Source organism: Pelodiscus sinensis, chromosome 7, assembly GCF_052426305.1.
Source record: "Pelodiscus sinensis isolate ZL-2025 chromosome 7, ASM5242630v1, whole genome shotgun sequence".
Lineage (NCBI taxonomy): Eukaryota > Metazoa > Chordata > Testudines > Trionychidae > Pelodiscus > Pelodiscus sinensis.
The window spans coordinates 35,097,123-35,111,732 of NC_143058.1; the positions used below are offsets into that span (position 1 = coordinate 35,097,123).

A 14,610-nucleotide genomic window follows, 5' to 3' on the forward strand; every position below is an offset into this window, starting at 1 on the left:
GAGCTTTGGGCCTCCATGGATAAACTTAAGAGCAGGAGCCACACCAACAGGCACATAGAGATGGTTAAGGCCACGGATAAGGCCACCAAGTCTGCAGCATCTGATGCTGCTTGGAGCTCTAGCTGCCATGGCCCCTTCCTCTACCAGTGCCTTTAACTCCTTTCTGGGGTTCTCCGGTAGAGAGGACTCAAATTTAGCCATTGATTACCACATACTCAAGTCATAACAGACAATCAAGGCCTCCTGGTTAGCCACATACAACTGGAAGTATCAGACTAAAAAAGTTTGGGTCCAAAGAGATCCAGGTGTCCAGAATCCTTATTTTTGGGGGGTGGAGCGGGCTGACTTTGGCTCTCCCTGTGGTTAACGGATTACCACAAGTGAGTCTGGGGTCAGGTGGGTATACAAATAGTTATGGTCTTTGACAGGGACAAAATATTTGTGTTTCGCCCTCTTAGATATTGAAGGAAACCAGGAGGATAGGGACAATGCCTTGGCTATCTTGGTAAGCCCTTTGAATAGTGGGAAGGCGACCCTAGCTAGAGCCACTTGCCTGAGGATGTCAAAAAGGGTGTTGGTGGGTGGTTCCTCTATCTAGAGATCCAGGTCATCAGCCAAGAAGTCCTGATGCACCCTACTGTCATCCTGTGGGACCAGAGGAGGGGGTGCCAGTATCGCCTCATCTGGTGAGGAAGACAACGAGGCCTAGGATGACTGCTCTTCCTCTATTGGTGGTTGCTGGTCTTCCACCTCCTCCTGCCCATTGGGATGCCTGATCCAGCTGAATCCAGTGCCGGGGGCTGCTAACCAGTGGTCTGGAGCATACCTCAGAAACTCTGGCTACCAACCATGTAACTTACGGCTGCATCAGGAAACCCCCCGGGGTCCATGAGCACCATTGTGAATGCCATGGTGCCTGCAGCCATTGTGACAGCTGTGGGGTGGTTGTGGTGCCAAGGTGGTTCGGGTCTCAGTACCAATGCCTACACCAGTGGGAGAGAAGATTGTTCTGAGAGGACTCCCACACACCTGACACTCACCAAAGCCCAGGGGCTGGAGTATCCGATCCTGAGGTGCCAGGAGGTGTCAACCTTGGGGAGTGAGAGGAGCGCCCGTGGTTGTGAGTTGGAGACCAGAAGCAGCCCCTGGTCCTGCTTGGCCATGGCGGGGACCAGCAACACTGAGATCTCCACTGCCAGGAGGAGTGGGACCTGGAGAACATTCTCTCAGATCCTGGAAACCTCATGCCATGCGATAGTCCCGGTGCAGGGAGCGGCATCGACTTCACGGGGACCTGTCTCACGAATTACTCCACTGGAAAAGTGAGTGACTGTTGCTGGGCAACACGTATCCCTCATGGTCTACACTCCACCTCGGGCAAAGCTCTGGCTCTCAAGCCTGACCTTTGCCTCTCTCTGACAGGGCATGCTGGGCTACAGAGTGCTTTCCGAAGCAACCTCACTGGAAAGGCTTTCTCCTGTGCCGAGGCCCCAGTGCGGAGGGCGTAGGCAGGACTGACAAGGTGATAATGTCCTGCACTGCATGGAATGCCTCTGGGGTGGAGGGGACTTGAATAGTCAGCAACAGGGGCACAGAGCCCTGTGGGTCGACCCACTTCAGCTGCAGGGCCTTCTCCCATGCCTTGCCCTGGTTTGACACCAGCTTGGGCCGTGTCTTGCGTGGTCTGGGGGTCTTGTCTTCTATCCTGCTTCACTCAGATCACTGAACACTTTTGGTTCCAAAATGCTGTTGGTACCAGGTGGGTGCTCCATACCAGGATGCTGGTGCTTGGTGCTGTGTAAGACCATTGGTCTTGCGGAGCCAAAGCCAACTCCATCAGCAGTGCCTTTAATTGGATGACTCTAGCCTTCAAGGTCTTACGATGGAAGGACCTACAAATGTGGCACTACTCGCTATATAACCCTCACCCAAGCAGCAGAGGCAGTTTTTGTGAAAGTCACTAACAGGCACAGGACTATAACAGTTAGCACAATGTTTAAACCTGGGATACCAGGTCATGACCCATCTCAGGGGTGAGTCCCAGCAGGGGGACTAACTATTTACAAAGAAGAAACTTATAAAACAAACAGACTTGCAGCACCTTAGAGACTAACAAAAAATGTAGAGGGTATCATGAGCTTTCGTGGGCACAACCAACTTCATCTGAAGAAGTGGGTTGTGCCCATGAAAGCTCATGATTCTGTCTACATCTTTTTTAGTCTCTAAGGTGCTGCAAGACTATTCATTGTTTAACTTTTTTCAGTTACAGACTGACATGGCTATGCCTATGAAACTTTATTTACAAAAACAACAACTATCCAGGAATTAAACCTATTTCCATTTGAAAAGAGGGAAATATGAAGAGTGCTGCAGCGCAGTTCCAAGCACAGTCACTGGCAACAAGAAGGACCTGGAGAAGGAGAGGCCTGGGATCTCCCTGTATAGCGTGACATGTATGCCCCACTCCAGGGTATGGTGGGATCCAGTACCCTACGTAGATACCACACACACCTACGTTGAATGGACATGAGTAATCACTCAAGAAGAATAAATTGGTTTCCTGATTAAGGGTTCAATCCTACAGACTTGGAAGTTACTGGGAGTTTTCCTATGGATTTGAACACGAAGTGGTCAGGTTGTAATGTATTGGTCTTTTCCATCTACCATTTAGAAGTTTCATTTTTTGAGCTACATGGTTTGTATTGTCAGATAACTGGGGACAGATTCTGCTACTTTTACTTGTAAGTAGCCTTCTGCTTTGCAAATAGACCCACTGAAATCGCAAATAAGGTGTGGCTCATGTAAAAGTGGTAAAGCTAGGTCCTTAGACTTTGACATGATGAAAACATGAAATACTTCATGTGTCAAATATCAAAAATTCTACTTTATTATCTTTTGTATAAGTTTGATAAACTCTTACAAAAGCCACATCTTATCTGTCTTCTCACTTGCTTCCTCAAATGGCCAACATTTGATTGAACAAGAGGCTATTCAGTAAGCTGGAAAAAGAGAGAGTTAAGTTCCAAAAAGACTAGACAGACTTACTTTGGGAAGGGAAGGAAGCAAACATTAGCCTCAGTATTTATGTTCAGTTATACAACAAAGATACTCAAATACCCACAACAATTGAAAATATGGTTACCTGGATTCCAGTTAAGAAAATTCAAGGGTGTGTGGTCTGACCACTGCCAGCCTCCAGAAATATCCAGCTGATTTAAGCCAATCCAAAACTTCTCTGCAATGCCATCTTTAGCTGGAATTAATCATTTAAATGGTTAATTAAAACTATTTACAGCCATTAAACAGCTGGGTTTAAACTAAGGCGCTAACTGAAAAAAATATGTCCAGTAAAGAAATATTTTTGCATTGAATATGGATGTTAAACTTCTACTGAAGTAAGAAGACGTTAAGGATCCTGGGTAAAATTCTAATCCTTAATGTGTTACAGAATTCTGTTGCTTTCTTCCACCTGTTCCCTCCAGAAACTGACTGTTTTGTTCTCCCCACACTCAAAGACACAGTGACACCTCCTGTAGTCCAAGCCTGAATAAAGCCCTATATGGCTGTACATGTGATTACATGACAATGGCAGAAGATACCCTCCCTCACAAGGGATGAGTGCACTGCTAGAATTCATATAATTATATTTCCAGATCCAAGCCTGGATCCCATTTAAAACACTGACATTAAACTATCATACTGACCTAGTCAGCTTTTTTTTGCATGGATGCTGTCTATTTACCCCTGGTTTTAATCACAAACACTATAAAACAATCAGATGAGCTATATGAGAAAATAGATTAGTCATTCATTCCTATTATTCAGATTACAAGCACCAAGAGATCTCATGTGACAGAACATGTTCATGCTTTCTTGAAGCTATTCTACTTGTCAGATATTCTGCTGTCAACATATTAATTTTATAGAATTATTATAGATAGTTATAACTTATACCTACCTTGTATATAATTTAATTCATTTGTATTTGTGATGCTCAGTAAATCTCCCCCTTGCGTTTGACAGGAAATATAAGCTTCTTTCCAAGAAAGAGCAGACTGTGTGTTTAACTGGTAGCAACTTTCAGATCCTGGATCGTGTTCCCAGTTATCACTACAACCATCCTCTGTTTAATGCAAGCACAAGATACTGGTGACTATAGCAAAATAACTACTGCATTTGGGTTTTTCCAAACATTTTAGTGAGTATTATTATTATTATTATTATTATTATACAGAGGAATACGCAAGGAAAAATGTTAGTTGTATATTAAAATCATTCATAACACAAAGTCTATTTATGTTGATTGTTATATCAATGTTCCAGTATTGGAGAATGAATTTGAAGAGTTTAGTATGCAGATATTATACCATAGAATGGAGCTGTAAACACATGAAATGGCAGAACTCTGTTAGGATATCTATTCAGAAAACCTACATACCTGGTTTTAAGCAGATTCCCCATTTCCCATCCTGAATGTAATCGTAGGTTGTGGCACACCATTCACCACCTGTGTGCGTGTCATCTAGAATGCAGTCATGATGCCATGTCTGATTAACTAGGAAGGGGAACTCACAGGGCCTTCCATAGGAGTTCCCATCCTTTGTGTAGATCTCTGTAAGAAAAGCAACCAAAGAGCAGATTTAGTATTTGAAAGAGAAATCTGAACATACCTAAAACTATCATACCAAATGAATAACATAAAACTCCCCTCTTGCAAGTCTGCTGAGGAAGAAATGAGTAACAAAAATAATAAAAAAAGCCACTATCTGTACGGAGAAAGTTTACTTGAAAATTACTAAATCACACTGCTGTCTGCACATATCATACTGTTACAAATAATAAACAATGCTACCATAACTAAAAGAGATGAAAGAAAAATATTTTTCTGTTCCTCCCCACTCATTATTTTGTTCATTAGCCAGTTTCACTATATACTTTTGGAATGGTCAGTTAGGCCGCAATTCTGTGAACACACTTGGCTACGTCTAGACTGGCATGATTTTCCACAAATGCTTTTAACGGAAAAGTTTTTTCTTAAATCCCCATCCACACAGCAGGGAGTCAATGGGAGCAAATGCCCTCAATGTCTTATCCTCCATCTGTAAAATGTGGCTAATACTACTTCCCTACCTAAGTTGGGTGTTGTGATGGTGCTCAGATAATATGGCAATAGTAGTTTTAAAAACAGTGTTGGGAGCTATTGTGGGCAGAGGTTCCTTAAAACTTTCAAATAAGGAAAGGAAGCTGATCCTCTTCCTACAGTGGCAAACAGAGGCGAGCTGCTCAGTGAGTATGCCTGACTGGAACTCCCTGTAAAAATGTATGAAGCTTATACACTGCCCTCCTTTAAACCACTCCTAAAAATGTTGCTTTTGCTATGATGCCCACAGAACACTTGACAACAGCAAAACAGCTAGTGTGCTTTAACCACTTTCTTACTCTAAACATAATAGACTCATTGTCATGATGTATTTCCTCATGCACCTGTTAAATCCATCTCTTGTCACATACAATGCTCCAATCCCTGACTTGAGCCACTACTGCAATGGAAAATAAAAAATGAAGTAATAATAATACGTAAGAGCTTCTGTTATTCAGGGTGTATTAATTTCATTTTGGAAGGTTCTTTTTAGTATTTTTTTGCATTTTAATGTTGATGAGGTTTTCTTTTTATATATGTTGTATGAGTAATGCATGTTATATACAATGTATGAGTAATCTGTGTGGTGCTATTTAACACAGTACAGTTTTGAACAGTGCTCTTTAAAGTGTACTAGGGAAAACTTCAGTGCGCACCAGCAGAGTCAATATGAACCAATTAATGCACAACACAGTACAGGCAGTCCCCGAGTTACGCGGATCCGCACTTTTGAACGGGGCTCTCTCGCTCCGGAGCTCGCAGGCAGCGGGACCGCCCAGAGCGCAGCGGTCCCGCCACCTCGACCTCCGGAGCGAGAAAAGCTGCTCCGAGTGCCCCTGGTCTGCTGGGGACCATCTCCAGCAGACCAGGGACACCTGGAGCAAAGCTGGGGAGGCAGAGGGGTCCCGCGCCTCTGAGGCTTTGCTTTGGCAAAGCCGGGGAGGCGAGGGACTCCGCCGCCGCTGCGGCTTTGCTCCCGGTGCCTCTGGTCTGCTGGGGACCATCTCCAGCAGACCAGGGGCACCCAAAGCAAAGCCGGGGAGGCATTTTTATGCTAATGAAGTGGGGGAGATTTAAATCCCCGCTTCATTAGCAATTGCGATAAGTCTAATTTGCATCCCTTTTACAATCTAGACGTAGCCCATAGTGTTTCATATATGAAAGGGACACTATCATAGGTGTACATGTACCAAACTTACATTTTCCTTGACAACATTTTGCTGTAATCAATCAATAAATGGTACATTACGAATTTGCAGTTACAAATTCGCAGTTATCTATACATCATTATCATCTCTGCGGCAAACATTCCCTTACTTTATCAGTCTTCCAAGGGCATAGAATTGGCATATTCCCACATATCATTGGTGATTTTCACTACCATGTCTCCTATATCATGCAGAACAAAATTAAAACCTCTGACTTACCTTGGTAAGGGTAAACACAAATATCTTCAGAGGAGTTACTTCTTCTCCATGTGTCAGACGAATTTATACTTGCTGTCACAAAATTGTCCTTTAAAATCAGCTTGTATTGGGATGCACCATATATGGAAGCATCAACACATCGCCACCATAGCATAAATTGGGAATCACAATTAACCATTTTCAAAGGCAATTCTGGTTTGGCTATATTTAATCCAAGGCACTTTTGAGATCCCAAATGGAAAAGGCGATTTTGAGAGACCCATTTCCACAAGGTCTCCTTTGTCTCCTTGCAATCTGCTACTACAATCCATGAGTCTTTAATTTGTAGGCACTTGCTGGTTTTTTCATGGCGAATGGTAAATGCATCATTACCTGTACAAAAATACACATGTGATTTCTATGGGAAATTTTATTTTTAAAACTAAAGACAAAGCTCTACTGTACTCTACCAGAAAAGACTAGCAATTGCATTACACAAATGATTGCTTATAGTTAGGCTAAGATTTTATCATGAATATTTTTAGTAAAAGTCAGGGACAGGTCAAGGGCAATAAAGACAAATTCACAGAAGTATCAGAGGGGTAGCCGTGCCACAGGACTCCTCGTCGCTTTCCCAGAAATGTGTGACCTGTCCCTGACTTTTACCTAAAATATGCATGACAAAATGGAAAGCCTCTGGCCAGCTCTGGGGTCCTTCACCACTTATGTGGGCTTGCAGCTCCAGGGTCCCCCTCAACCAGGCTGGGAGCTGTGGGGTTCCTCCTGAGGCGTGGGGGGGAGGGGATTCCCCCTGTTGTCCATGGTGGCAGAGAGGTCCCTCTGCCACCGCTGTGGTGGGAAGCGGCAAGGAGCAACATCATGGGAAACTGGGAAATGTGGCTATGCCCCTGCTGCCAGAGTGGCAGGGAGCTGGAATACTCTGTTGCCCACAGTGGCCAGAGGCTGTCGTGGTCCCCCTGTCATTTGTGGCAGCTGGCAGTTACAGGGGTCCCCCACAGCAGCCAGATACCTCTACCACTGAAGCTTCTGGACAACGTGGAAGAGAGTGGGACACTGCAGCTCCCAGCTGCCATGGGCTGAAGTCAAGGTGGTCTTTGGAAGTAATGGATTCCATGACTTCTGTGATCTCAGTGGCAAAATTATCATCTTATGCAACACTGGCAAACTTATATAAACCCTAGCGTTAGTAACACATTGAACACCATCTTCCTGAGTGAAAGTTTTCTCTTAAACAAAAATAATTCTAAATGCTCATGAGTTTACAATGTAAGGTCTGACCTTAAGCCCAGGGAGGTCAATAGGAGTCTTTCCATGGACTTCAGTGCACAATGAATCAGATGTTGGATTAATTTACAAACTATCTATTTCTGGGAACTTGTTTTCACGTGTAAATTAACTAGCATGCTGTAGGTGAGCCACAAATAGTATTAAAAATAAAAATAATAATAATCACCACCTGCTAATCAACAGGGACTGGCTAAACATGAATATATCTGTGTGTGTGTGTGTGAGTGCGCACACGTGGTGTCAAGCTCAATGGGACCCCCTTGTAGACTGGGGTCATTGGTTGCTACTGTAATATTGATTAATAATAAATATAATCATAGATATTTATCCCAGTCAATGTTTCCTTTATTTTTTCTATCCATGTGTGGAATACATTTTGTTATGTGCACCAAGGCATGTGCAGCTGTGCACCACCCATAGCAACACATGCTGCTGGCTGTGGGCACTCTGCTAATCAGCTGGGTAGCATCTGAATCTCTCTTGGGCAGTCACCCAATAGCTCAGCTTAGAGGGAACACCGATCCCGTTAAGGGAATAAGCATATAACCATAAAACCATTCCTTTAGCCAGGGCTTGAAATACTTGCTCACTTACCAGCTGGCAGACCAAGGTAACATTTTCAGAAGAATTTGGGGCCTAGTGTGCGGCTAAGATTTTGTCTATATAAGTTAGTTTTTTTTCGGGTATAATCTAATGTGTGAATTTAAAAGGATATAGTTACATCAATCTAACTTCCCATGTGGATACTGACTGGCCTTTCCTCAATATATCTTATGTCAATGGGGAAGGATTTGAGGCTAAACTAGAAAAAAAAAATTTATATCAGAATAAGAGTGTCCAGAGGCTTATACCCATGGCTCGACAAAATGTAACCTACTCGCCTGTGGCAAGCAGATTACAACCCGGAAGAGCCGGCGAAGAGCGATCTGCACATGTGCAGAACGGCGCGAAACCACGCGGCTGGCGAGTGGGGCTCACCAACGCTTGGCAAGCCCTGCTTATACCAATTTAACTATATCAGTATTATGGTAAAACTTTCCCTGATGACAAGGCCATATATGCTACACTAACAGGAGTGTGTGTGTGGGGGGGGGGGGGGGGGAGCAAATCACATATCCCAGCTGATATAGCTATTTCAGCAAAATCCGCACTGTAGTCACAAGTTCCAACTATGCTGATAGAGGAGAATGTACCTTCTCTATTTTCGATGATTAAACTGGGATGAGTCCTACCCTCAGAAGTGTTTGAGGCTCAGGCGACTGGTGTTGCAGAGGAAGTGCACCCCGTGCTCACTCCACAGCAGCATTCCTGCCGCTCCTGTTCCACAGGGCTGGGTGGGTTTAGCTCCCCACTCTAGGCATTGTGACCCAGCCCCTGATGTCATGGCCCCATTCAGGTTTGGGCCAGCCATATAGAATCATAGGGCTGGAAGAGACCTCGGGAGGTCATCAAGTCCAGCCCCCTGCCCAAAGTAGGACCAATCCCAACTAAATCATCCCAGCCAGGGCTTTATCAAGCCAGGACTTAAAAACCTCTAGAGATGGAGATTCCACCACCTCCCTAGGTAACCCATTCCAGTACTTCAACACCCTCCTAGTGAAATAGTTTTTCCTAATATCCAACCTAGACCTCCCCCACTGGGTGGCACCACAGAGAGCGCTTCCCCCACAGCACCAGCTCCTGTTTCCCACCTCCTTACTGCCTCGGATATAGAAGCAGCAACAGGGGTGGGGGAGAGAGTAGTGGAGTATTCAATTACTCACTTACATCCCTAGTGCCTATGATTCAAGCCTGTACTTGCACTAGAAGTGCACAGTGTGAAACACCAATGAATCTTAGCTTAAGAACCACTTGAGTTGTAATGCTTCTCAGAATCTGACTATTTTGGAGTATCTGCAGAGAATTACAACTAAGATGTCATCAGCACTTAGAAAGCATTCTGATAGGCACCTTAGTATTACCTGATATGAGATAAGGAGAGAGAAAAAGATACTGTGCATTTAGGTTTTCTCTTGGACTTATGAAAAGCAGCATCTTTTGTCTTGCAGCAACAGCAAGTGTTCCCAGGCTAGAAAGCAATGAGATTTTTTCCAAGCCTTTTGGCAAGTATAGGTACAAACTGGGACAGAACATCAGTGAAGAGGCACCTTGACTGTTTATTAACTTGACTGGGACCAGGACTCTAATCTGCATCTCATAGTGGATTTAGAAAAAAAAAATCTTTTGTAAGTGCATTTGGAAAAGCTAAATGTTGATATTTCAACCAACATGCCTTAGCTCTCATCTACAGGGACCTTCTGTACTCAATCTCTGGCTCCTCTGCTGAATCTGCCAACAGGAATACCTGTAAGGCTTCAGTGATGTGCACCTTTGTAACTCTATTGAAAACATGAATTCAAAATTCTTTTTATGAGCATCAGACGACACATTCACCAGTTTGTAACAACCATCAGTTTTTGCAACCAACCCGTGTATGACTGGTAATCAGATACTGAGAGATCATCCTTAGACTATTTTAAAGTTTAGAGCCCCAAGAAAGCTAATCTGCTTATCCCAACATTTAATATCCTAAAATTCTAAAAGATTCCCATTGGGATGAACAAATCAGCAGCTGATATGCCTAGGATCTTTCCTGACTGTCAGAAGAATTTTTCCAGCATCTGACCAAGGTGGAAAAACTCAGTAGTGCCTCAGCCCAAATCCTAAACACATCAGCACAAGCACTTTCCTAACAGCAGGGCCACTAGCAGCAGGAATTAAGCAGGCCGCCATAGTTTGGACTTTGCTACCAAGTCTACTTGCCCTTCTGCTGATAATACATTGGTTGGCCCTTGTTACAGCATATCGAAACTGAACTTCTTCCACTTCCTAGCTTGACCTTAGCAGGAGAATTTGCTTTGCCTCGCAGTGAACAACACAAACGCACGAGCTGAATTCCCCGGCTGAAGTCTAAGGGCTGCACCACTTCCTTATACTGAGGACCGCAACTCCCAGTCTCTCGGGCTTGGGTTTCCCTGCATGTTTCGGTTCCATATACTGGAGGGGCTGCGCTATTGCTGCGAGCGCAAAGGGGGCGAGGACTTTAAAGTGCTGGAGGAGGCGGAGCTGGAAATACCAAGGGGGAAAAGATGAAAGCAAAAGTAAATGAGCGGGTAGGCGCAGCCCTGCCCCGCCGCTTTCAAGAGCGCTTCTGAGGGGGTGACCCCTTCGTCTCCCCACGGGGCGCTCCGTCCTCCCACAGCGGGGGGCTTCACCTACCCACAGGCACGCACCGATCCCCGAGGAGCCCCTCCTCCGCCTCCCCACGGGCGCCCGCCCCACCAAGCGCCCTTAAACTGCGACTCAAAGCGCAGAGGGACAGCTCAGCCCCTCGCAGCGTCTCTTCCCCTCGCAGCTCCCCGGGCTGGGCTGGGGGGCCCGTGGCCGGGGACCCGGGTGAAGGGGGCGCCCGGACGCAGGTAAAGTTCAAAGCCCAGCGGGGCGTTACCTGCGGGGGCCCGGCGCGCCACGCAGCAGGCCGCCAGCAGAGCCACGCAGCAGGGGGGCAGCCAGTGCCCGGGCGCCGCCCTCCTCATCCTCCGGCAGGGCGAGTGCGGCAGCGAGCCCCGAGCGCTTCCCAGCCGGTGACACTCCCCAGCCCGCGGCCGTCCCGAGGACACTCGCGGCCGCCGATTGGAGGAGGCTGGAGCCAATCGGAGCCTTCGCCGAGACGCAGCCTGGGCGGGTAAGTAGTTGCCGGGCGTAGCTGCCCTTAAGGTGTTTGCCCTGCGGTAGGCGTGGCCGATCCGACCGGCGCTCGGAGCTGTTAACAGGCGGCGGCTCCTTGCGCAGGCGCCGGCTTTCCAATGTGTGTTTTGGGGGGAGCTCGCTGCTCAACCCCCTTCGCCCTGAGCTTGCGCCCTCCCCGCTCCCCCCACAGCCTCCTGCACCTGTGACACACCTGCTCTAGGCAGGCGTGGGCGGGGTTGGCTGCTGCAGGAGGTGCTGAGGGTGGGGAAGAGCAGGAACGGCTGAAGGGTGCTGATTTATTACTGTGGCTCTTTGGAAATGTACACGGGGAAATTCCGGTTCCTGCTCAGGCTGGGCCCCCCTGCCCTGCTCTCTTCAACTTGAACTTAAATTCACATCCCTGCACGCACTGAGGCCCTGAACTGGGGAACAAGAGCCCCAGAGCACCACACAGAAGAGGAATAATTTGAGAAGCATTCAACCAGGGGTGGTCAATAATTTTCCCCTGGGGACACTTCAAAATTTTTTGAAGTAGCCCTGGGCCACCCTGGAAGGGGCAGGGCCTATATGGGAAAGGGCAGGACTACCCCAACTCCCAACCATGACTGGTCTGGTGATAGGGGTGCCCCTCTGCCCCCCCTTCCCACTAGGCACCCATGCCCTGGAAGAGGCTTGACACGCTCCCCCACCACCAGGCTGATCAGGGCCTGAGGATGGGGAGCGTGGGAAGCCTCCACCAGCCCTGTGAGGAGCAGACAGGCTCCTTGCAGTGCCAGAGCAGGGTGAAGGAAGCTTCAGGTAGCTCCCCCACCCGCAAGCTCTGATTGGCTTGGGGGCAGGCAAGCGTGCAAAGCTTCAAAGTGCCACGTGCTCCTGGCAGGGCAGGAGGAGGATGCACATGCTCCCTCACCCCCCAGGCCAATTAGGACCTGGGGGAGGAGGAGCAGCAGGGCCTCCACAGGCTGGATCCAGCCCTTTTGCCCACCCTTGCTTTAAACACTCCGGTTGTGTCTAGATTGCACCCCTTTTCCGTAAAAGGGATGTAAATTAGACAGCGCAATTGCAAATGAAGTGAGGATTTAAATCTTCCCCGCTTCATTTGCATAAACATGGCTGCCGCTTTTTTCCAGCTCAGGGCTTTGCCGGCAAAAAGCGCCAGTCTAGACGGGGATCTTTCAGAAAACAAAGCCTTTTCCGAAAGATCCCTTATTCCTGATTTTAAGACTGGCACTTTTTTAAAAGCCGGAAAAAAGCGGCGGACATTTTTATTTAAATGCCGCGGGGGATATTTAAATCCCCCACGGATTTCCCTACGACGACTGGTGAAATTTACATGCCCCTTCCGGAAAAGGGGCCAGTGTAGACGTAGCCCTAGTGTTTAAGAATTATATCTCCTTCCTCTGCTCCTTCTCCTTGAGTGATGAACGCCAGCAGTGTCTGAGAGAAGCTTATGTCTCTGCTAAGTGAAGCTTCTCCCATGCCTTCTCCCCATGAAACTGCATGGGGGAAGTGCTTGATCTGAGGAAGTATCTTCTGCAGAAAGCCATAAAACCTCAGTCAGATTCAGGTCAGTGGGACACTTGTGTATATCAGTTTCAGCTGATGAGCAGAGCCCTTTTGAGTAATAGCTCAGGAGTGGAAACTAGAGTTGCTAAACCCAAATCCAAACATAAGGAGAGTGACCGTGCCAGATCTGTCTCCAAAAAAAAAAAAAAAAAAAGGCATTTGTTCTTGATCCTGTCCCAGTCAGACATGTCCTTATGCAAGGGTCCTAAGGACCTAGACTTGTATAAAACCACCAAACGTGAGGTTAGAGCATAAAAGAGGAAGGATCTGCTGGTACAGACAAGGGCTCTGGTTCACAAGCATACTTGTCAGCACCCACGAACACCATCAAAGAATATGTCTACACTGCAATAAAACACCTATGGCTGGCCCATGTCAGCTTACTCTAGCTCAGACTGCAAAGCTATGACATTGAAATCTAGACATTGAGGATCAAGCTGGAGCCCAGGACACTTCATTCCGCAATAGGGAAGGGTCCCAGAGCCCAGTTTCCAATCCAAGCCCAAACATGGACATGCCATTTTACAAATCTGCAGTGTAAGCCCTGTGAGCCTGAGTCAACTGACACAGCCATGGGTGTTTTATTGTGGTGTATACATACCCTAAGCTACGTCTACACTGGCGCTTTCTTGCGCAAGTAATGTTTTGCACAAGAGTTCTTACACAAAAGTACTTGCGCAAGAGAGCGTCCACATTGGTCACAGCGCATCGTGAGAGCCATGCATCTTTGTGCAAGAGAGCGTCCACACTGGTGGAACATTCCAGAAGTTGTGGCCGTGTGTTGTGTGCTCCACAACATTGTGGAGTGGAAGGGGGAGGACTTCTTCTTGGCGTGGATGGCAGCCGAGGGCCAGGCATTCAAACAGCCCCGCACAGCCACCATTCGCCAGGCGCACCATGATGGGGTGCACATCCGGGAGGCCCTGAAGGAGATGTTGTCCCAGGCCCCACAGTAGGGTTGCTTCTGTCTCCCATTTACATCTCTCTCCCATCCCCAACTCTTCCCTTCCCCCACCCCTCACCTCCCAATAAACAAAACATTTTTTTTCAAACAACATAAAACTTTTATTTTTATTTACAATAGGGAAGAAGGGTGGGCGGTGGGAGGGGATCTGAACTGGGAGGGGGAGGAGGAAGGGGGCTCTGAACTGGGAGGGGGAGAAGGGAGGGGCCTCTGAACTGGGAGGGGGAGCTACTGGTGGGAGGGGTGGCTCCTGCCAGTGCCTCTGCAGGGGCGGAGGCCTCGGTGGCCTTCAGGCTGCATCGGGGCAGGCAGCACGGGGAGGTGGGCAGGACGGGGTGCAGCAGATGGGGTCATGATGGTAGCAGGAGGGGGCAAGGGCATGGGCATGGCACGAAGGGGCAACCCTCATGGCAACCCTCATGCCCTTCTTTCAAGGGCAACCCTCATGGCAGACATTCTGACACCAGAGGAGGAATCAGCCTTGAGGAAACAGGGAT

The 14,610-nt window shown here is 47.3% G+C and overlaps 1 protein-coding gene across 1 annotated transcript in view; it reads right to left on the reverse strand.

Annotated features, from left to right (window-relative positions):
- Positions 1–11,572, reverse strand: part of LY75 (lymphocyte antigen 75) — a 78,125-nt gene extending 66,553 nt beyond the window's left edge. The window contains exons 1-5 of the mRNA XM_089779734.1: positions 11,342–11,572; positions 6,568–6,939; positions 4,439–4,612; positions 3,959–4,123; positions 3,143–3,253 (exon numbers count right to left, since the gene is read on the reverse strand). Of these exons, the coding sequence (XP_089635860.1) occupies positions 3,143–3,253; positions 3,959–4,123; positions 4,439–4,612; positions 6,568–6,939; positions 11,342–11,429 (910 nt within the window). The 5' untranslated portion in view covers positions 11,430–11,572. The remainder of the gene's footprint in view (positions 1–3,142; positions 3,254–3,958; positions 4,124–4,438; positions 4,613–6,567; positions 6,940–11,341) is intronic.
- Positions 11,573–14,610: the final 3,038 nt, after the last annotated feature.